The 25,211-nt window shown below is 29.7% G+C and overlaps 1 protein-coding gene across 2 annotated transcripts in view; it reads left to right on the top strand.

Annotated features, from left to right (window-relative positions):
- The first annotated feature begins 3,184 nt into the window (after window positions 1-3,184).
- The window catches only part of LOC103577712 (uncharacterized), a 54,016-nt gene continuing 31,989 nt past the window's right edge, over window positions 3,185-25,211 (top strand). Inside the window, exons 1-2 of one of the 2 annotated variants that reach the window (XM_008558486.3) lie at window positions 3,185-3,904; window positions 3,975-4,395. In XM_008558486.3, the coding sequence (XP_008556708.3) occupies window positions 3,207-3,904; window positions 3,975-4,047 (771 nt within the window). In that variant the 5' untranslated portion in view covers window positions 3,185-3,206 and the 3' untranslated portion in view covers window positions 4,048-4,395. Of the gene's footprint in view, window positions 4,396-25,211 lie in introns of those variants that run through there. The other variant, XM_053739749.1, reaches the window with a different exon arrangement.

Genomic DNA, 25,211 nt, shown 5'->3' on the forward strand with positions numbered 1-25,211 from the left:
TTTTAAAATACCCTAATATATATACAGGTATATAATATATACTCTATGGTGTCTTCAAATGATAAATATATATATATATATATATATATATATATATATATATATATATATATATATATATATATATATATATATATATATAAGTCGTACTCTAATGATACGTACAGTGAGCATTATTATTTTGTATTCTCAAGTGTTTTTTTTAATTTTAAGCTATTACTGATTTCATATTCTTGTTAGGCATTATATGATTACTTTTCAAATTTTTTTATGCCATTTTATAAACTTTATAATCTGTTTATGAACAAATGGATTATTTAAATATTTTTGAAAAATTTTTTTTCACTATATTGTTAGTGTAAGGAAATAATAATTTAAAAAAATTTTTTTTTTCTTAAAAACGCATTTATAATTTTTATAAATAAATGCGCGTTGTTAGAGAGATATAACAGATAAACGTTAGGTTCGAAATTTATAAGAACGCTTAACTCATACTGTATAAAAACGACTCGAAGGTCGAAATCTGTATCTGCAATAGTTGCAAAGTTACAGCAATTTGTTTGTTGACAAATTGAGTCAGTGCTGGGACTTTATCGTACTCCAAAATCCAGATGTTTTTTAAAAAATTGAAAAAAATTTTTTTTGCCATATTGTTGCAGGTTGCTGTTTGTGTAATTTTCTATGTTCTAGAAAAAAATTAAATTAAAAAAAAAATTGTTTATAACCAGTTATTAAACAAATAAATGAATAAATGGTTGACAAAAAAAATTTTTTTTTTTTTGCCAAAATTATAAATATTGGAGCTACAATTCGGGGAGTCAAGAACTTTTATACTAAAATTTTCTGCTCGTTCAGAAACTTTTTTAATATTTGAGCTATTACTTATACTTTTTGAGATTTTGCCAAAAAGCTGGACGGCTAATGTTTCTAACGGTTTTTTGTTAATACCTATTGTAATTTTTTTTTTTTTTTTTTCCTGAAAAAATCCAAGAAACGTCTTTTTCTAGACGCCGTTCCGGGTCGTTTAAGTCATCAACCATATTTTTAGGAGACCTGTAACTATTTTTCGCCGGAAATCAACTTCTCGATTAGACTAAAATAGAATAAAAATACATTATTTAGGTATCTTCATTGATTCGTTTATTTACCATTTGATATGGTATTAATCTTTTTCTTAGACAAGTAAGCCTTTCTTGTGCCTATTTAGACAGTCGATTTGACGGAGTAAACTCCAATTGTGCGTCGGAGCTGACACACACACTTTTTTTTTAATTATATTTTATGAGTAAGAGTGTCATCATATAATCTTAAATGTGTAAATGTAATGTAATGTTATCTTCTGTTACATAACAATAATCTCATGAAGTTATTGCAAAAATATTATAAAGAATAGCTTCACATTCAACAGCAAAAGCTGGATGGGAAAGATGGGTATCTAACATGAGAAATACTAGCGTGTAAATGCGAACAAGACGATCCAATGCTGTAATAAATTCTCGTGATGTGATCACTATATTGTATTCTATATTTTAATTTCTCGTAACCCATGAAAAAAATTTAATATATTTGAGTATAATTTTTCTTTCGTTTTTCACGTTATTTTAAGAATAAAAACAAAACTTTGCATGAAGCTGGAGCATAAATTTTACACACAAATTTATCTTTGAAAATAGTTAGATTTTTTGGCTAAAGGTTTCAACTAGCGGGAAAGATAAAGATGTACGCAACGGATGTATACTTGGTGAGGTGAAGAAATGGCCCCTGCAAAAACGGGTAACATTAGAAGTAACTGATCTCCAATTAGCATCGTTACATTGATCAATCATCCAATAGTATCTACATATAAGCAAATTTTTGTTCATTTTTAAAAATTAAAAAAAAAAATTTATTATTATTATTATTATTATTATTACTATTATTATTATTATTATTATTATTATTATTTTACTAATAATAACAATTTTCTAATGATAAATGTAATTTTTAGTATAATAACTATTTAAATTACATTATATCATGAAGGACCTTTTACTCCACCGTCCATCTTACGGTTTTTAATAAAATCAGTAAATTTTACAGTGGTCGTATTAAATTTTATTGATTTCAGTCCAATATTCAATAATCTATATTTTTATTGAATGACAACGTTTTAAGGTTTTAGGGAGCTACCCTAGTAGCATTCTTAAGAATGTTTTACGTAAATCTATATCTTTAGTCTTCAGTAAGTCTGCATCTTTAGTCTTCAGTAAATCTACATCATCAGTCTCAGACAAGTCTGAAGCACAATACTACGATACAATATACGTTAAGTAAATCTGTAGTAATCCTTGTTAAATACAAGATACTTGCTCAAGATGCATTAGCTCAGACTTGCTGCAGAATTGCTTAAGATACCTGGATATTGGTATCTTCTTCGTTACTTCGTGAGCCATCTATAGCTCAGTCATATTAGGTAAAAAAAGGGGTCAACCTCGGAATGAGAGATAATAAGCTATAAATTGGTATAAACCTTTGTTTTGTCGTGCTAAATGTTGTCTCAAAAGTCACAAATGATACCGTGTCCGCGTCTTAAGATATTGAAGGTCAAAAGTCATAAAAATTGGTTTTTCGTGAATATCTCGCTTTCTATTGCTTAAATGATATTTTTACCTATAATAAAAGTTGTAGAGTATAAAATTCTCTACAATTTTTGTTTCATGTTTTTTTTAATACGATCAACCGTTTTTGAGGTAGAGCGCGAAGAGTGCGCAGCGCACAGTCATATATGGTCCAATGCAAGGTCAAGCGTGAGTTACGGTTATCAGTACGTTATATAAAGTCTATTATTTATTAAATTATTATAATTATTAAACAATGGCCATTATTTATGTACTTATTATTAATTGTTGATATTTTATTAAAATCAGTAACTTAATTATTTATATTTAACTATTCAACTATAGTATATTATTAATTCTGGAATATATATTTTTAGTTAAAACGTCATTACATACGTTTTCTTCAAAACGTGTAAATTTTTTAATACTTATATACCTGGATATACTTGTCCCTACCCTATTCTAGATCTTTTCTATTTATAGCCGGGACAGATGTTCTATTGTATTCAAGGCCACTTTCTCTTTTAAGGGACCACTTTGTATTCGTCAAGATTATTCGTTAGTTTGAAATTGTATTTTCGCAACGACGGACGTACGGTTTTAAGAGCTATGGCTGATTTGTGTTTTATACGTGATAAGTCACTTTCAGAAGGTGTTTCTGTGAATGTTGTACGTGGTTTACAAACTTTAAAAACTGCAAGTATTGAAAAAAATGATGGACATATAGACTATTTAAATACTTTAAGTTCTGTGAATATACATTCCGAGTGTCGAAAAGTGTACACTAGTAAAAATGCTATTGTTGCATGGAAACGACGCACAGAAGAGGGTGAACCTTCAACGCCAAGTGCACCTCGTAAAAAAAGAAACGAAGTGTTTGATTTTAAAAAATTGTGCTTATTTTGTGGCCAAGAAGCTAATAAAGTAGCGAAAAGGAAAAAAAAGGAGAAGTATAGACGGACAATAAGTAATGTAAGCACTCTAGCGTTTAAAGAGAACGTAATTAAAAAAGCAGAAGAACGCAACGATTCCTTAGGAAAATTAGTAAAGGAACGTATACTTTACGAGTATGATTTGATCGCTGCTGAAGCAAAGTATCATACTATTTGCTATACCAACTTTTTAACTCGAGTACCATCTGCTGATAAGAAGCCGCGCCAAGATGATCAAGTCACTCAAGCAATGAAGGAGATTTTTTGTTATATAGAAAATAATGAAGATTCTCAATTTACGTTGAAAGAACTTAAAGATGTCCTTACGGAGTACATACCCGACGATAAGACGATTATTACAAAACTACAACAAAAGTATTTAACTGACATAATAATTACAAAAAAAATAGGAGCATTTACAATTATATCTTTCTGTGATACACAGGTTAATGTACTATCAAAAGCTTGGTATGAAAATAAAAAAAGCACCCCTGCAGAAGAACGTTTACGTATTGTAGAAGCTGCTGCGGTAATTATTAGGGAAGATTTTAGATCATCTGTAGTTGAAACTAAGACGTATCCACCTCCAAATAAAATGCTAGATGGTATTAATGAAGAAATACAAAAAACATTATTACATTTTTTAGAAGAAATTATATTAAAGAATAGAAAAGGACAAGTAGATCATTTAAAAACGAAATGCACATCTATCAGTCACGCAATAATGGCTTCGATACGAGAACGATCATTTTCATCACAGCATTATAATTAAAACCAATAAAAATTCTTATAATATTTAAAATGACATTTCAACAAAGGTATAATTTGGCATATTTAATGATAAATAAAGATATGCATAAAATATATCCCGTTATTGTCTTTTTAACTGAAAATATATATTCCAGAATTAATAATATACTATAGTTGAATAGTTAAATATAAATAATTAAGTTACTGATTTTAATAAAATATCAACAATTAATAATAAGTACATAAATAATGGCCATTGTTTAATAATTACAATAATTTAATAAATAATAGACTTTATATAACGTACTGATAACCGTAACTCACGCTTGACCTTGCATTGGACCATATATGACTGTGCGCTGCGCACTCTTCGCGTTCTACCTCAAAAACGGTTGATCGTATTAAAAATAACATAGAACGAAAATTGTAGAGAATTTTATACTCTACAACTTTTATTATAGGTAAAAATATCATTTAAGCAATAGAAAGCGAGATATTCACAAAAAACCAATTTTTATGACCTTTGACCTTCAATATCTTAAGACGCAGACACGGTATCATTTGTGACTTTTGAGACAACATTTAGCACGACAAAACAAAGGTTTATACCAATTTATAGCTTATTATCTTTCATTCCGAGGTGAAACCCCTAAAATGACTGGGCTACTATTCAGTCTTTGTAGAGTCAATTCAGTGGTGCTCACTTCAACAATTTTGACCTAACATTGCTACTTAGAACGTACACTGCTTAAGAATTGCTGCAGAATGTTACTATCGATTTCTGTAAGTCTAAGAAGAATTTAAGCAAAACTTGATGATATCTTTGGCAAGAATACTTATGAAATACATTTTCTTTAAGTCATGTTTGAATTTTCTGTAATAAATTTTCTAAAGAACATTTATCGAGCAACTTGCTTAAGATAATGGTACTAGGGTATTTTAATTACTTGCAAAATGGCGCGCGCGTGTGTGTGTGTGTGTGTGTGTGTGTGTGTGTGTGTGTGTGTGTGTGTGTGTGTGTGTGTGTGTGTATTGAGTTTCGAAACGCAAAATGAATAGTAACATTAAAAATCCACCTGCTACTATTGAACATTATTGAAACCTGATTGACACTATTAATCGCTTTCAAAATTGTTATAACTTATGTTATGACACACACTGATCGGATTACTTAAGAACCCTATTAAAATCTTCTTCAACACTAATTAATTGTCTACAATGTTCATTGGTTTTTGTTTTGTAAAAGTTATTAATAAGCGAAGTTTTCGACTATTATTTTGAGGGGATTGCTAAAAACTTATGTGTCATCGAGTATGTAACGTTGTCTCAAAATCCATGGTTTTAAATAATAAAGTATCAGAAATCGTTATAACTGTTACTACCATTTAGCACAATTTTCAACGGATAATAATTCAGTCCACCAGTTATGCACTATGCTTTATTCAACAAATGTCTGATTTTTTCAAATTATTATATCAGCAAAATAAACCCTTAATCAGTTGGGGTTATATGAGTGATTCCGTTCTAACTGTGATATTCAATGTCCTGTATTGTTTTTTCTCGCAGGTCATTAATTAATAATCAATTAATAAAATTTTTGTGTCAATTGGATAGTGATGAACATATTTCAACATTATATTTCTATTATATAACTTGCCACTCAAAGAAAACTTACAATATATCACTTGAATGTCAGTACCATGACATGTCCATTTCTAGAATTTACCTATAAGTTTTTAATTTCTTTTGTCACAATAAATGATTTACGCTAATCACCTCATAAATTCTAATGTTTATGATCCAACTGGAAAAAATTAGCACACTCTCTGTTCAATGTATTAAGTTAACATTGAATTTCGGAATAACTTTTGTCTTTAAATTTTAACGAATTTTTGAATTTGAATGTGTGTGACTCGAACGCCATGTTTCTTGAGATTTATGAAACGTCTAGTGAACTATCTTGAAATTACGTCACCTGAGTAATATTTTCAAACACTGAGTTGATGAAAAAGTGCCAAGATTTCGTGTCATGTTAGAACTTAATTTTTCAAAGGTATGTCGTAAATTGTCTTATCGATACCGTGGTATTGATAAACTCTATTAACTATTAATTTTTTTTTTAACAAAATATTAAATTCTTGTACTTAATACCAGCCTAAACTTTACAGTCAATGGATATTATCGAATACATAACCAAATAAATACAGTTGTTATTTAAAATGAAACTGTCAGTACCGTGTCTGTCAGTACCATGTAAAATAATGATAAAAATAATATATAGTTATAATAATTAGTTGTAAAATTATTTTAATCATTAATTAAATTTTTTTAATGCAGATGGGACCAATACTTTGTGCTAGAAAGCTACCTGATACAAGTGACAATTAATTTATTCAATGTTTATTAATTTAATTAATTAAATTATTTTTTAGTAAATTCTATAAATTAAATTATAGTTGCTATAAATTATAAAGTTAATCGTTATTAATCATCATTAATGTATTAAATAATTTTTAAAAAAAGAGTTTAAAAGTGTTACAACAGAATTTATAAATGAATTTAATAATTTTCTCAAATAATTTCTACCGAATTTATTTTATATGTACAATGGAATGCAAAATTTGAAATTTGTTTCTCGTTCTTGACGCTTTCAAGTTGTAGTAAAATCCTCTCAGATTTTTATTTTTACAGTAAAATAGATGAATAATGTGCATAAAAAAATTGAAAAAGTTTAACTTTGAAATCTTAAAAGTTTTAATTAAAAAAATCACAGTTAGAACGGAATCACCCATATATGATACTAGTTCTTAACTGCTCTCACCACTGGTTTTTTATTTATTGTTTATTTTATTTTAATGAATAAAAAATAATCAACGTATTTATATATAGACACCGACATCAAAGTTGTTAGACTGATTGTAGTACTCGTTCCAAATATATTTAGTGTCACGAGATTATTTGCTCTTGTGATAATAGCAGAATTTATTTTTGAGAACGATTGGTAATGACCTTAGAGGAAAGTGATTATTGATTCAAATACGTTGGTTTATAACCGCCGTAATCACACGCTAGTAAGGTATATAAAACGCCATTTGCTTTTTAGCAAATTAGTGACCACCGATCAGTAAACGGCCATTTAGAGTTTGCTTTGCAGATATGTTAAGGCGTGAAAATCAGGCATGTGTTGAATAAAATAAATGAATTGAAATCATAATCTGAAACCCTCACTGTGATCATTTACACATTAGAGATTCATTCAAAATAGAATGAATCTCGAATATCCCAAAAAAAAAATCTGGGCGTCGGTTGACCCTGCGGGCCAGCCCCAAAACTTCCCGCTGTTTTCGACCTCAAAGAGCTCGAAAACATTAGTGTAGATATATTTTCGAGCTCTTCTAGCTCGAAAATGCTATCACATGCAATTGGTTTTTTACGATCTTTTCAAGCTCTAACAAGTTACCTGTTATGCTGAAGTTTGAAAATTTAAGAATCGAAAATCATCAATGAAGCGGTTTTTAAAATTTAGTTCCTGATTATGTTCAGTAAAATAAGTGTATTGAGGCAGAAATCAATGTCAGGGATCAAAATCAAGATTCAAATAAGTTTTGACTCATGTAAGAAACAATAAAATATGAAATATCCAAAAAAAATATTAAAAACTACGTTTTATCGATTTTTTTGTTGATAATATGATTTAAACTGAAAACCAAGTTCGATGACATTATATGATCAAAAGAAACCATAAAAAAGATGAGTTGGTATGATATCAGGCACATTTTAGTACATTATATTATGATTTATCCGGAAAAAATAACATAAAATGTTATTTTTTTAACTTTTCAACGCCGATATCTTTTGAACTAATCAATCGATTTTGATAGTTGACGTGGCAATCGGCGCGCTTTATTGAATTCTAGAGCTGATTAAAATGTGAAATCGATCGCGTCAGTCGTTTCGAAAATATTTAGAAAAACCCGTTTTTCACCATTTCTTTCTCCCGCGATAACTCTCGAACGAATTATCCGATTTTGATGTTTGAGGTGGCAATCGACGCGTTTTATTGAGTACTAAAGCTGATTAGATTTTGAAGTCGATCGTATAGGTCGTTTTTGAGAAATCAATAAAAAACTAAAAAAAAAATTTTTTTTTTTTCGTAATTCGCCAATATTTTCGAGTCTATTCAATCAAATAATCTGAAATTTCCAGGAAAGTTGAAGGCCAACAAGCTCTTTCGATTGCCACCTCAACCATCTAAATCGATTCATTAGTTCAAAAGTTACAAAGAGTTTACATACACACACACACACACACACACACACACATACACCCACTCGGACATCATTCTGAAAATAGTCAGAATAGCTTCCTAGGACCTCAAAACGTTGACATCTGATGAAAACTCGATTTTCGAAAATCGGGGTGAAAACAATAACTTCCCGAAATTTTTGAAAATCGTCGATTTTCTTAGCGGGAAGTTAAAAATAGAAATCCAAAGATCGTAAAGGGATGATTTTTTGTATCATTGAACTCGAATCGTTCCCATAATTTTCTCTCCATGTATGACATGATGTAATTTAATGTTAAATAAATCAGAGAAAATATATGCGTTGGCCTTTAGGATATTATTCATTGTCGAAAGAGAATATGGAAAGCAAAGTAGGAAGCTCTCATGTTCATTCGGCCGTTTTTTTTTTCTTAGAATTCTTTTGCCTAGTGAACAAGAGGTGATCGATGATATAAGACCTCGCCTGCACTTTCGAAGGATGAGGACAAAGCAGTAAAGATTTACGAAACTTTCTCCAACCAACCAGTGTATATTGCAAATCGTGTTGCATATCTTACTTAAAATTTTTTTTTTGTCTTATCTTATTCTTCCTACATATTTTTTTTTACATTATTGACTTACGCAGAGTTAAGCGTAGGAGGGTCAACCTGCACATTATTCGCATTTGATGAAATTCTATAAAATAGATTCTACTTATATAAATTTGTCTTAGAGTAAGAATAGTAGAATAATAAATCCGATTGTCATTGTGGGCATATCGCAACTATTTCCGACGGGTTAGATTTTTATTAACTTGAATTATAAATAAAAACATTAAATAAAATTCTCCGATTTATATTCTTCAATATCTATTTCATTTGATATAAATATTAATTCATAAGTGTTTAAACTATGATTTCCTGTGACTATCAAATAAATGTCCTGTAACAAAAGAATTACGATTATCATACTGCTCTTAGTAGCTAGTAAAAGAAGTTTAGTAAGGCACTTTGAATGATGAATTTGATTGTGGAACGTAAATAATTTTCATCTGTCACGTGTGCTGACTGCAAGACAGCTTAATAAATTCATCTAAAAAGATGTTTTGAACGGTGCTCTTTTGCAAGTCAAGAATTTCAGACTGTATGCTACACTTTCTCTGCTTGTATAATATAACATCCATTGTATTTGAGCTTTTTGTCATCTGTATCTTACAACAGTGTTAGTAAAAATCAAATTATTTTTTAGCATGGGAAGCTCAACAAAGCATATACCTACACACATAGAAGATTGAAACTCAAAAGTAAATGAAACAACAATAGAAAATACAGAAAATTTGATTATGCCAGTCTGACCAACTTTGTAGTTTCTGTAAGTTATAAATGGCAACGCTGGTCAATAAAATATAAACTTTTATATTTCTGATGTCATTCATCCCGATAAAAAACGTTTGGATCCAACCAGATATGTCTGGATCTCGTTATATCTGTTTATATCCAAATACATCCAAATATTTGATCTTGCTAGATATAAGCATATATAATTATATCTGCTCAAATCTAATCATATATTAGCAGATATAGAGATGTATTAAGATTGATATCCAAGTAGATATACGTATATCCAAGCATATATAAGTATATCTGCTTAGATCTAACTATATATAAGCAGATATAAAAATTGATATCCATGCAGATATGCTTATATGAAAGCATATACAAGCATATATAGTTATATTTTCTCAGATGCAACTATATATAAGCAGATATAAAGATTTATATCCAAACAGATATACTTATATCCAAGCATGTATAAGTATATAGAGTTATATCTGTTCAGACCCAACTGTATGTACGTGAATATATAGATGCAAAAATAATTCATATCCAAGCAGATATACGTATATCTAAGAATTTATGACTATATCCAGATATGTGTGTCTATATGTAGTCATATTTGGTCAGATCTAATAATATTTAATTACAGATAAAGCTCCTGAATCGTCGAACTGTCGGGGTTCTACTGTGAATAAGACATTAAATATAGAGTTTTTTGAAGTAAAACTTTTTCAGGCGCGACTAGGAGGTAACTGGATGACAATGAAACGGAAGTCCGTTACGGCAATATGGCGTCACGTTTCTATACCATCCGGTTTTCAAATATTTTTGATTATGTCAATAAATAGTTTATAAACAAATCAATCAAATGCTTTTGAAAAAAAAAATTATTAATAAAAAAAATTAAATTTAAAATATTAAATTAAATAATAATAAAAAAAAAGAGAGTGCGTGTAACATTCACACGCGATTGAAGTAAAACTTATTTGATATCGTACGAGATGGAGATTAAGTTAAAAATAAATACATCATATGAGAATTTAAAAAACCATTTATTGACGAGGTAACACTGGTAATATATATATATTTATGTTAACATCGACCACTATATATTTTTAAACAATATTTTAATTACTGCACACAAAGAAATTTCCTTTAAAAATTACCGTTAAATTCACTGTAATCGTGGGACGAATGGCACGACCTGATCATTTGTCGGTAAGTCAGATAATTTTTAACTTTTTTTCAACAACTTTACCGTAGTCTACTGTAAATTTTTTTGGTTTCCGGTAAATTTTATGAAGTTTATCACAAAATAAATGAATTTTTTTCTAATTTTTAGTTCAAAAATGGTAATAAATAAAAGCACTGCATTATGTCCCACGATGAGAGTGAATTTAACGGTAATTTTTGAAGAAAATTTCTTTTCGTGTATCATACTTCAAATATGATATGATTGGTTTATTATAACTGAAATGAGAAACATAAATTCTACTCTGAAAATTTTCTAAATTTCTTGAGGAAACTGCATCAATAGCCGTGTCATATCCTGTTTTTGATTTTGATCTGGAGAATTATTCATCGTTAAATTTAGTTTATCACCTAAGAAATCAATCAATGGTCGAGATTCTTCTGAACGAAAATTAACATTGAAATCTCTAGCAAGGATTAATGGTATCTCATGGTAATTAGTATATAAAAGACTTGAACATTTATTAGTGGACTGAAGTAATTGCTGATGAATAAATTTTATGATATTCGATACAGTTTTATGTGGAGAAATGTAAAGAACAACTATAATCAATGTTCGATCGTGTTTGTTTATACAGCGAACAACTGCAATATCAGAATCTCGACTATTGATGAATTTCTTAGGTGATAAACTAAATTTAATGATGAATAATTCTCCAGTTCAATCAACAACAAAATATGGTACGACTATTGATGCAGTTTTCTCAAGAAATTTAGAAAATTTGCAGAGTAGAATTTATGTTTCTCATTTCAGTTATCATAAACCAATCATATCATATTTGAAGTATGATAGTAATTTAATTATTATTTTTAAATGAAAAGTGATCGACGTTAATATAAATGTATATATTACTATTAGTGTTACATCGTCAATAAATGGTTTTTTAAATTCTTATATGATGTATTTATTTTTAACTTAATCGCTATCTCGTACAATATCAAAGAAGTTTTACTTCAATCGCGTGTGAATGTTACACGCAATTTCTTTTTTTTGTCTAATTATACACGAATATCTGAGTTATATACGAAAATTAAAAATTTTTTTTTTCTTACTGATTTTGATGTATACGTTATTTAAATCATATACTTGATATTGTAATAAATAAATAAAATAAATCAGTTTGATCAATGTTTCTGAAGTATTCATCTTTTTTTTTTGACTTAAATATCAATCGACTTTTGATATATGTTATACATTGGTTCATCAAAAGCATTAAGAGGTTATAGCAATAAGATCTATGATGTGAGTAGATATTGTTTTTAGAATGGTCAAAAGTATAATATATTTATACATGCATTCATTAGAATGTAGTGAAACTTCTTTAGATATATGTGCTTAAATCTATGTAGATTTATTTAAAGATCGATATTTACGCAGATCTGCTTGGATACACATATATTCGTGGATATAGTGAGATTTGTTTAGATCTCTTTGGATATTTTAAGATCTGTTTGGATATTGTCAGATCTGTTCGGATCCGCTTGGATCGCGCCAAAATTTGGATCCAAGCATATCTGACTGTTTGGATCTAATCACATATGCTTGGATCTAAACATTTCTTATCGGGATCGCAAAGAAAAGTCTTCCTAGAAATAATAGAAAAATTAAAAAAAAACCTAAATGAAATAAAAATAAATACACTCATAGTTGTATGGAATCATCCTGTCGATATAATCCCTGAAGCAATTGCACGTACATAGAAGTGTTATTTACGTTATGAAATCCATCAGTTTACAGTTATCATGCCAAGCGCCAGCTCCTAATAATCGATAACGTCAAATAACGAGGTCGTGGTAATACTCGATGAATGAGATATCCTGTATGGCAATAAATGTCCCGATTCATCTCGTTTTAAGAGATGTAAATACTAACTTCTTCGCTAACATAAACTCGACAAAAATGATTAATTTAAACTAGTTTAATTGCACGACAACTATAATCTAAGAATAACGTTGTTTATTCTTATTTGTTACGTGCTCAAGAGGAGAACTTACAACTTGTTTTGTGGTTAGTTGACCCTCGCGGACCTGGAATCACTGTAAAATCACAGTGAAATCACAGTGAGATTATAGTGAAAACATTGTGAGACCATGATGAAATTACAGTGAAATCACCGTGATTTTGTGCCATTCGGTCACTGTAGTTTTATGGTTATCTCACAGTGATTCGATAGTGGTTTCACAGTGATCTTATTATATTATCACAGTCGATGCATAGTTACCTCACAGTGGTATTGCAGTGATTTTAGTGTGATACCACAGCCAATTTACAGTGAATCCGCTGTGAATTTCCAGTAAATTCGCAGTGAATATACAGTAAATTTACAGTGAATATTAGTGAATTCACAGTGAATTTCCAATGAACTTACAGTGAATTCACTGTGGATTTACTATAAGTTTACTGGAAATTCACTGTGGAAATAAAATACAAAAAAATTATTAAAACCTACCGTCATTTTTTTTTCAAATAAAAAAAAAAAAACAAAAATTTTCAATGACTACCATTTTTTATTTTTTTTGTCATTCTATAACATCAAACTTTGAAGCTCTTTGTAATTTTTTCCATTAAACTTATTTCTCAAAACACATCTTGAAAATTTTTAAGTTTTCAGAGAACTTTGAAATAAAAAAAAAAAGAATACAAACAAAAATTAAAAATGGCCATCATGACACAAATATTCAGTTTATTTAAAAAAAGTACATAAAACGGTTGAAGAATGTTTGAACAACTTTTCTTTTGCTATTCTAAAATCACCATAAAACTATAGGCAAATCATCACAAATTTTCTGTGGAATCATGGTGAAATCACCATTAATTTACTGTAGAATCATGGGGAAATCACCATCAATTTACTGCGAAATCATGGCGAAATCACCATTACTTTACTGGAAAAACATTGTGAAATCAGCATTAATTTACTGTGAAATCATGATGAAATCACCATAAATTTACTGTAAACTCGCAGTAAAATCACAGTAAAATCACTACTAAATCACAATGACAAAATGGCACAAAATCACTGTGAATTCACTATGAAATCACCGTAAATACACCGTCAAATTACAGTGAAAGTGAATTCACTGTGATTTCACAGGGGTCATCAAAAAAATGCGTTCGATTGTTTGCTCTAGCATTTCTACGTGCGTCAGAGCGAACAAATTTACTAATTCCAAACATTTTTACTACTACATTATTTCTTATCACTCTAGGGTTATTAAAAAAAATAAAATCTGGTCGCCACGTATTTTTTTTCAATGGATAAATTTAAGTAAAATAAAATAAAAAAATCTGGGCGTCGGTTGACCCTGCGGGCCAGCCCCAAAACTTCCCGCTGTTTTCAAACTCAAAGAGCTCGAAAACATTAGATATATTTTCGAGCTCGAAAATACTATCACATGTCATTGTTTTTTTACGATCTTTTCAATCTCTAACAAGTTACCTGTTATGCTGAAGTTTGAAAATTTAAGAATCGAAAATCATTAATGAAGCGGTTTTTAAAATTCAATTCTTGATTATGTTCAATAAAATAAGTGTATTGAGACAGAAATCAATGTCAGGGATCAAAATCAAGATTTAAATGAGTTTTGACTCATGTAAGAAACAACAAAATATGAAATATCCGAGAAAAATATTAAGAACTACGTTTTATCGACTTTATTGTTGATAATATGATTTAAACTAATAACCAAGTTCGATGACACTATATGATCGAAAGAAACCATAAGAAGGATAAGTTGGTATAATTTCAGACACATTTTTGTAGGTTATATTATGATTTATCCGGAAAAAATAACATTTTAACGTTTCCACGCCGATATCTTTCGAACTAATTAATCGATTTTGACGTTTGAGGTGGCAATCAGCGCGTTTTATTGAATTCTTGAGCTGATAAAAATTTGAAATCGATCGCGTCAGTCGTTTCGAACAAATTGAGCAATAACCGTTTTTCACCATTTCTTTGTTTAACGATATCTCGCGAACGGATGAATGGAATTTGATGGTTGAGGCGGTAATCGACGTATTTTATTGAGTTCTAGAACTGATCCGATTTTGGAATTGTTTGGTTGAGTTATTTCAACGATATTTGCAAATAACTGTTTTTTACCATTTCTTTTTCCCGCGATATCTCTCGAAGAAACCAACCTATTGAGATGGCTAAGGTTGCAATCAACGCGTTTTATCAAATTCTGGAACTGATCAGATTTTGGAGTCGATCGTTCATGTCGTTTCTGAGAAATCACTAAAAAACTAAAAAAAAATTTTTTTTCTTTCGTAATTCGCAAATATTTTCGAGTCTATTCGATTAAATGATCTGAAATTTTCAGAAAAGTTGATGGCCAACAAGCTCTTTCAATTGCCACCTCAACCATCCAAATCGATTCATTAGTTCAAAAGTTACAAAGAGTTTACACACACACACACACACACACACACACACATACGCACACACACTCGGACATCATTCTGAAAATAGTCAGAATAGCTTCCTAGGACCTCAAAACGTCGACATCTGATGAAAACTCGATTTTCAAAAATCGGAGTGAAAACAATAACTTCCCGAAATTTTTGGAAATCGTCGATTTTCTTAGCGGGAAGTTAAAAATTATATATAAGTAAATAATTAAAACAATATAAATAAAAATTTAGATAAATAAATAAAAGTAAATAGTCATAAGAAAAATTTATAAAATAGATATAAATTCTATTATTATAAATAAGTTACAATATTATAGAATATTGTGTATGTGGGCGTATGTGTGGATGCGCACACACATAGGCCCGCATCAGGGTATGCTTTTACCACCTCCCTTACGGAAAATCCTAGGGAAAGGGAAAGGACCCAAGGGAACTGTGTTCGGATTGGACACAGTTTTCCCCCAAACGATCCCCCAAATAGGACCCGATTGGAAAATATAAAAAGTATAGACACCCATCAATCTGGGCAGTCAGAGTTTTCACTCTCAGTTCTCAGTCCTGGGTCAGTAAGGATGAGAAAATTTAAGTACAAGTGCTCTCACACTTATACACTAGTTCCGTACTAGTTTATTTTTTTACAAGTGTTCTCACACTTCACACTAGTTCCGTACTAGTTTTCTACAAGTGTTCTCACACTTTATTGTCTTATTTAATCGTACAAGTGTTCTCACACTTTATTTTATTAATTATATCGCTAGCGTTTAGTAAATTTTGTTTCAGCTAGTGTATAATTAAATTAAAATTATTAAGTTCACATCACAACAAAATTGTAACCGCGAATGGTATAGTATAGTAAATTCAGTGTACGCCAGAAAAATACTCCGATCTCCAAAACTTCAGGTACTGTAATCTTTAAGTTTATGTATAAAAGAACGTAAGGTATTCAAGATTCTGTAGTCCTCTCTAGTATTTGAAATTAATTTAATCGTAACCATTTTATTGTAAATTAGAGTCGGCGGACTAGCCACCTAATACTTTTGATATCAAGTTTATTGTATTCACCTCATCAAAAGTTTCGATTGTATAATATATAATAGTTAAATTCGTACATTCAACATCTTTCATTTAAAACCAAACCTTCCAGATAATTACTCAGTGTGATCCCGGTCTATTGGTCGAAAGACTAGGGCCGAAAATAAAAATTATAATAACTTGTCCAACATCACAGTACAAGCTACTAGTTGGACGTAACAATATATATATCATAATTAAATGCAGAGTAGAGAAATATTAAGGAGAGTTGTATAGTTATGGAGAAATGCCCTAATATAAATATGTTAACATCTAATTCTATCACATTATAGTAAATTTTGTAGAGACTTAGTTTTCATAGAGATATATGATACGAAGATATTTTAGATATGAATTATTTTCGCATATATTTATATTTACTAAAATAAGTTTATATAGAGATAATTTTACACAGAATTATTTCGCAACATAAATATATTTAATATTGATATTTTCGCATAGAAGTCTATTTAAGAGAGTTGTATGTTGGTAGAGTACTAAAAGTAGAAAAGTAAAAAATTCGCTTGTAACCAGGTACGGTATGAATACATGGCGCTGATAGTATATCGTTACAAAAATTTCAATTAGATATATAATGGAAAATGAAAATATTGAAGTCAAGGTCCCTGATTAAAAACTCCGATTGAATCTGATTAAAACTCAATCAGAATTCTATCAGTTTCAATCGGAAACGAATTTTCAATCAGAAGTGTTCGGGAGCGTTTGAGGCCTCCGATTGAATTTCAATCAGATTCAATCAGAAGAAAATATTTTTTATTTTCTGATTGAATCTGATTGAAATATTACGATCAGATTAAATCAGAAAATAATTATTTTAATTTTCGATTATTTTCCGATTGAATCTGATTAAATCCGATTGAAATATCTTAATCATTTTCAATCAGATTCAATCGGAAAATAATAATTTATTGCTAGATTTTATCCCGATTGATCAACTTTTTATTTCTCCGTGTAGAATGTTCTAATTGATTTTAAACTATCTTCCTGACGAGCTAGATATATAGCTAAAGTCCTTAGTAAAAATGAAACGAGGCACTGGCTAGCGTCTCGCTAGCGTCGCTAGAATCAATGCTAACGGTAGATGACGAACGAGGCGGCCCTCGTTTATTTTTAATAGGGGTGTGCGTATTATTTATGAGATACGAGTAGTTTAACATTAGACAGTATAAAAATTGTAAGCTTAATATAGTATAAATCCTTTCTACTGTAGAATGTTCTACTGATTGTATCGTATAAACAGTGCACTTTAACAATATCACCCTGTTTAGAGAATCTCATAGATTCTTATACATTCCCATAGAGATTTTATGAGAATGAATGAGTTCTATGAAAAGTGCTATATGGTTAAGAATAGGGCCTTATAGATACAGCTATAAGAATCTCTCGGATTTTTTAAGCAGGGAAGTATAATAATAAACAATTCCGTAGAGGACGAAATTTTCTAAAAGATGGGTGCTATGCATCTTTTTCGTACGATGAGCCTTTTTTTTCACTATTAACAAAATTATATGAAACAAGTAAAAAATAAACTTTCGGAGCAGATAGAATCGACATAGATCGAGTTAGAGCAATTTGTTTTATAGACTTCCAAATTCAACAAATTCTCTGCAAATTAAAACTGGTTTCAAAACGATAGCTTAAAATTTGGCTAAGTTACAGCAGTTAAAAAAAAATGTTATTCAATTAACATACTTTTTAAATCGAAAAATTTGATACTCGAGAGAAAGTACTTTAAATTAAATTTAAGAGCTGAAATTTTCAGGGAATTTTTTTCCCAATATAAACAACAAAATTTTCTTGTGTCGGCTAGAAAAAAAAATTTCGTTTCAAACGAAGCGGATTCAATTAGAAAATAATGATTCATTTATCGATTATTTTCCGATTGAATCCGATTAAATCCGACAGAAAATTTTCAATCAATTTCAATCGGATTTAATCAGAAAATAATAATTCATTTAACGAATATTTTCTAATTAAATTCGACAGACAATTTTCAATCAGTTTCAATCAGATTCAATCGGAAGATAACAATTCAGATAGTATTGATGATTATTAAAATTTGGACAGATATGAATTTCATTTATCATTAATTCAGCAATTTTTAAAATATCCGAGTATAGAGTTTTATCCGTCTTTCTAATTTAATCAATCTTATATAAAGTTAAAACAAGCATTTTTCAGGATTATGTAAAAACTTTTTTTAAAAAACTGTATTGATTGAGTTTAAAACTGTCATGAAAATAAAAGGAAACATCAATAAAAAATTATATATATATTAAGTTGATTAAAAAAAAAAAAAATTTCTTTTTTTTTGGTATCCAAAAATTGGAAGTCTACCTAAAAATAAAAATTTCGGTACCGATCAAAGCTCTTGATAATAATACTATCGTTTGCGTCAATCAATTTTTCTAGTTTCTATTTAAATAACACGGAAAAAAAACTTTTTATTTTTTAGAATTTTCTTACTTACAAGCCAATCAACGAATTATTATGCACGATTGATATTTTTGAAGGATATTGAATGCTCTACAACAAAAGTCTCATCATTTTTTGATAAATCTAACTGTTCAAAAGTTATTTGAGCTTAAAGTCAAATTTATAGAAAATTTTGAGATCTTCTTACTTTTCCGGCGAAACGATCAGTTTTATCAGAAAATCTCATAGAAACTTTTTTGTAGGTAATTTCATTTCTCAAAAATTATTATGATTGAAATTTTTCAAAATTTCGCTTTTTTTTCTAGTTATTTTCATTTCAATGTCAAGCTCTTAAAAAAATAGTTTTCTGATTGATTTTTTATAAATTCTAAAATATATTTTTTGTATTTTAACTTATATTTTTTAAATAAATCTTTTTCATGGGAGTGTTTAACGCAAGGATTTTCGTATGCTCTAACTAATAGAAAAAAAAAGTTGCTTGAACCAAGAGAAAAATTTCTTAGGAGAAAATATATGTAGAGGAGAGGAAATTCACCAGTCCTAGGAAATAGTAGTAGGAGTAGTTCGGTGCTCACCACTAGATAGCGCCTACCACTTGTGAAGTGTCCCTGGTAAGAAACGTAGTTCAGACATATTATATTCCAGACTTGAAAGCAATTCTGACACGAGCACTCCTCTGTTCTTTGACAGAGTGACAAGTGCCATTTTTGGTGGTAATATAGTATATCCTATATTACTTCATAACTTAAAATCTAATTGTAAATATAGATTCAACGTAGATTTTAATATATTTGATTTTCTAATTTTTTACCATTTAGTAATATATAAAATTATTTTTTCCCGGGAATCGGTAATTTTTGATTAATTTACAATCGATACCTTCCGGAAATATCTGATTAAATCTGATTGAATGTCAATCAGAAATTTCCGATTAAATCTGATAGGACGTTTTCAATCAGTTTCAATCGGAGTTTTTAATCAGGGCGTTGCATTACAAAATTATTCGGATTTGGAATCTAATTCTAACTAATTCTTAACAACTGAATTTTGATTACGTAGCGCTAGTATTTCTTTTAAAACGATTATTTTAGACATTAAGGTTTTATTGACTTACTCAGTAGTTATTATTATACGTCGTTCTTATTTTTCTATTGTTTCGTGCGGAGTGAGTTGATCGAGGTCCTTATTCAGGTGGCTACCAGCCCACTCTGTGTGATTACTTGCTTGAAAATTATACGGTTTAATAATGGCTACTAGCCTATTCTGTATTATAAGCTATTTGGAAATTATAACTACTAAATGAATAAACTGTTAGAATTATAAACTGTTAAGCGGTTAAAATTATAACTATTAAAAGAAACTGTTAAAAGAATAAGCGGTTAAACTTATAAAATGTTAAACGAATGGCTACCAGCCTATGTTTTAATGAAAGTGGATAATTTGGGTATTCGAAAATAATGGGTAGTCCGGGACTCACGACACAACTGGCTATTTTTGGGGCCGTTTGTTAGGACTTCGAAAAAATGAGTGGATACTCAAGTTTTGGTATTTGGGGGAAATTTTTTTCCCACGTTCTTCCACTTCCACCCGAAGTTTTCTACTTCCTTATGGAAATCCGCCAGTTCGGGGCCGCACTATCCCTTCCACGTTGATTTCCCGTCTCTTACTCTTCCGTTCTTTGCAACCCCGCGCTGTTTATTTGATGATAAATGTAATGATTAATAATAATAATGATAATAATAATAATAATAATAATAATAATAATAATAATAATAATAATAATAATAATAACAATAATAACAATAACAATAACAATGACAATAACAATAACAATAACAATAATAATAATAATAATAATAATAATAATAATAATAATAATAATAATAAAGAAAATAAAGTCTTTTGCTTTTATTTATTTAAAAATTCCTTTGTCTTGACACCATAATTTACGTTTAAGTATTTTTCAATTTGGAAATATATTAAATACTCATTACAGTAAAACTATTTGCTTTAACTTATTTAGAGTGCAGTGGTGATAAGAAATTGTATTAGCTGCCACTCTGACCTTGGTGAGGATTAAAAATCTTTCTCATTTGGTAAAATATTTGGACATGATTTGCGTGCCTAGACAAATTTTCATTTACTAAAATAAAGATAGAATAAAATTAAATAGAAAAAAAAAATATAAAACAAATGAACGTGAAAAATAATTTGGACGTAACAAACAATTCGTATTGAAAATGATTTGTAATTTCAGTATGCTGCATTGTAAATTTACTAGACGAACTATTTTAGCCAAATTTACGAAAATTACAGCATATTCATTGTATTTTTAATAAACATCTATCAAAAATTCGTTTAATAATATTACAATGCAAATGTTATAATTTTAGTCAGCAATTTATATTGAAAATGAGTTGTAATTACAATATGCTGTATTGTAAATTTACTACCCAGGGAAAAAGGTTTAGATCTGACCACATATAATTATATCTGATCAGATCTGATAAAGTGGATCTGGCCAGATTTTTAAATTGTCTCTATCTGACGAGATATGGCCAGATCTGATCAGATATAATTATATGTGATCAGATCTAAACCTTGTTTCCCGGGAATCTGTATTAAAAAAAAATTAAATTGCGAAAAAAAAAAATAAGATAATTTCAATTCAATCCGAAATGTAATCTGATCCATTAGAAACTTTACTGAGAGGAATTATAAATGATTATATATGTATGTGATCGCGTAGGTGTAAATAACTAGATATGAACAATTTTCAATAATAATACAATATATACATGATTATATCTGAGCAGTTGTAATAAGATCTGATTATGTTAAATGTTGTATTTAGGGCAGATGTAGTTATATCTGATGGGATCTTACGAGATATGCGCATATCTGACCAGATATAAACAATTTTCTATAAAAATAAGACTTATACATAATTTTATTTGAGCAAATATATTAAGATCTAAATGATTCCGCGACTAGTTTGCCGGGAATAAGTTGTAACTAATTTAAAAATAAAAAATGAACAAAAATGTTTAAGTATAAAAATTTGCTGATTGCAAATTGATTTATTTTATCCGAAAACCAAGCTGCTGCTCGGTAAAGATTCTAGTTACAAACTAATAATTGTAAAACTTACAAAAATTGCTTAGAGTTAAAAATTTACAAAATGCTCAAGGCCCAAGTGAGTGGGAGTAAGAAAAATGAGAAAGCGGGAGTTGTGATTGGAGGCTACGGACATAGGGTGTATCCGGAAAAGTGGAAAAAGGGCTGACCCAGCGTGGGAACGTGGTAAGAGGAAGGGACACGATGAAACCGGTCAAGAAGGACAAGGACGTGGGACCATGTGTCTAAACTGATTTTATTGCAGGGATTAAAAAATGATCAAAATATAAAATAGAGTGGTTGTAAATAATGTAAGAAGGACACTTCAATATATTTTACTTGCTAGTGGATAGAACTAAATATTTATTTAACAATTAAACATTATTAAATCCGACAACTAATCGTATAATGCGGACAATTGATTATAAGTAATATAATAAGGGTAAGGATGAGAACAGTTAGATGACGTCACGTTGGGTCCTCTCGGAGGGACCCGTTGGAATGCCTCGTCTTCGTGCGCCTCGAGGTCCAACTCGCCCTTCTCTAGTGGGGGGTGAAACTTGTCACGGGCTGGGGGTAACTCCTGACGTCAGAGGCTACAGGCCTCAAGATGCCCGCCGAACAAAAGTCTCGGTATTCAGGAAAGAGTAGCTTACAATCAGGAGATTGGGAAATTTTACAAATTTAAAAATTTTAACTTAATCTCTAGACAATGAAGCTACTCCGAGTACTGCATTAAAACAGTAAATATTAGGACATACAGAATAAAAATAAAATTTATAACTTAAGCCTGAAAAGATGTCTTTTAGTACAATACATAAAAAAAAATCGGTCTGTCGGTTGACCCTGCGGGCCAGCCCCAAAACTTCCCGCTGTTTTCGACCTCAAAGAGCTCGAAAACATTAGTGCAGATATATTTTCGAGCTCTTCGAGCTCGAAAATGCTATCACATGCAATTGTTTTTTTACGATCTTTTCAAGCTCTAACAAGTTACCTGTTATGCTGAAGTTTGAAAATTTAAGAATCGAAAATCATCAATGAAGCGGTTTTTACAATTTAGTTCCCAATTTTGTTCAGTATAATAAGTGTATTGAGGCAGAAATCAATGTCGGGGATCAAAATCAAGATTTAAATAAATTTTGACTCATGTAAGAAACAATAAAATATGAAATATCCGATAAAAATATTAAAAACTACGTTTTATCGATTTTTTTGTTGATACTATGATTTAAACTAAAAACCAAGTTCGATGACATTATATGATCAAAAGAAACCATAAAAAAGATGAGTTGGTATGATATCAGGCACATTTTAGTACGTTATATTATGATTTATCCGGAAAAAATAACATAAAATCTTATTTTTTTAACATTTCAACGCCGATATCTTTTGAACTAATCAATCGATTTTGATAGTTGACGTGGCAATCGGCGCGTTCTATTGAATTCTAGAGCTGATTAAAATTTGAAATCGATCGCGTCAGTCGTTTCGAAAATATTTAGAAAAACCCGTTTTTCACCATTTCTTTCTCCCGCGATAACTCTCGAACGAATTATCCGATTTTGATGTTTGAGGTGGCAATCGACGCGTTTTATTGAGTACTAGAGCTGATTAGATTTTGAAGTCGATCGTATAGGTCGTTTTTGAGAAATCAATAAAAAACTAAAAAAAAAATTTCTTTTTTTTCGTAATTCGCCAATATTTTCGAGTCTATTCGATCAAATAATCTGAAATTTTCAGGAAAGTTGAAGGCCAACAAGCTTTTTCGATTGCTACCTCAACCATCCAAATCGATTCATTAGTTCAAAAGTTACAAAGAGTTTACATACATACACACACACACACACATATACATACACACACTCGGACATCATTCTGAAAATAGTCAGAATAGCTTCCTAGGACCTCAAAACGTCGACATCTGATGAAAACTCGATTTTCGAAAATCGGGGTGAAAACATCAACTTCCCGAAATTTCTGAAAATTGTCGATTTTCTTAGCGGGAAGTTAAAAAGGAAAGTTTAAAAGTATAGTATTTCGTCTTTAAAATAACTTGGAGAAAAAATATTTTAAAATAATAAAATAGTTTAATAAAATAATTATACAGAATAAATTTTATAATTAAAATCTACTTTCGCGACGGAGCAAGATCTGATTGTGTCAAATGTTGTACTTAGTTCAGATGTAGTTATATCTGATCAGATCTTACGAGATATACGCTAATCTGACCAGATATAAACGATTTTCTATAAAAATAAGACATATACATGGTATTGGAAATAAGGCCATGGAAATAATTTATTCACTCAGTTTTCTCAATAATTACTTTAACTTTATTGAATCGCAATCGGAAAGAATATCTAACTCATAAGAGTATAAGACGTATGCTTTCAGACTCACTAACTTCAACCAACATCTTAGTGACTAACACCATTTATTTGGCCGCATAGGTCCACTTACATATACCTAAAGAATAAAGAATATCACCCATGCATTCGTCATTCTTAGTATTTATTTGATCTGTTTTTCTTTTAAACATACTCTTAAACTTAGGTTTAAATTTTATTATAAGTTTATATAAATAGTTAAAATATAAATAAGAAAGATATAAAATAATGATGCTAGGTCAAAATAACCCGGCAATAATAACTCGAACAACAATAACTCGGAAAATAATGAGTCGAACAATAATTTTTTTTGTTCGAGCTATTGTTGGCGAGTTATTTTGACTAACTAACATACTAAAGAGTCACGTGAATATATAAAATATATCACAAGCCACGTTTATCACCTGAGTTTGTGAGTTATTATGATCGGAGTTGTTTGTGTGTGAGTGATTTTGGCCGGTCACCTAAAATAATATATATAAAAGATTAGTTTTTGTTTAAGTAAATTCAGTTAAATAAACTAACACATGGTTACATCTGAGTAGATATAACGAGATCTGATTATGTCAAATGTTGTATTTAGTTCAGACCTAATTATATCTGATCAGATTTTACGAGATATACGCAGATC

This window comes from Microplitis demolitor, chromosome 1 (genome assembly GCF_026212275.2).
Source record: "Microplitis demolitor isolate Queensland-Clemson2020A chromosome 1, iyMicDemo2.1a, whole genome shotgun sequence".
In the NCBI taxonomy this organism is placed as follows: domain Eukaryota; kingdom Metazoa; phylum Arthropoda; class Insecta; order Hymenoptera; family Braconidae; genus Microplitis; species Microplitis demolitor.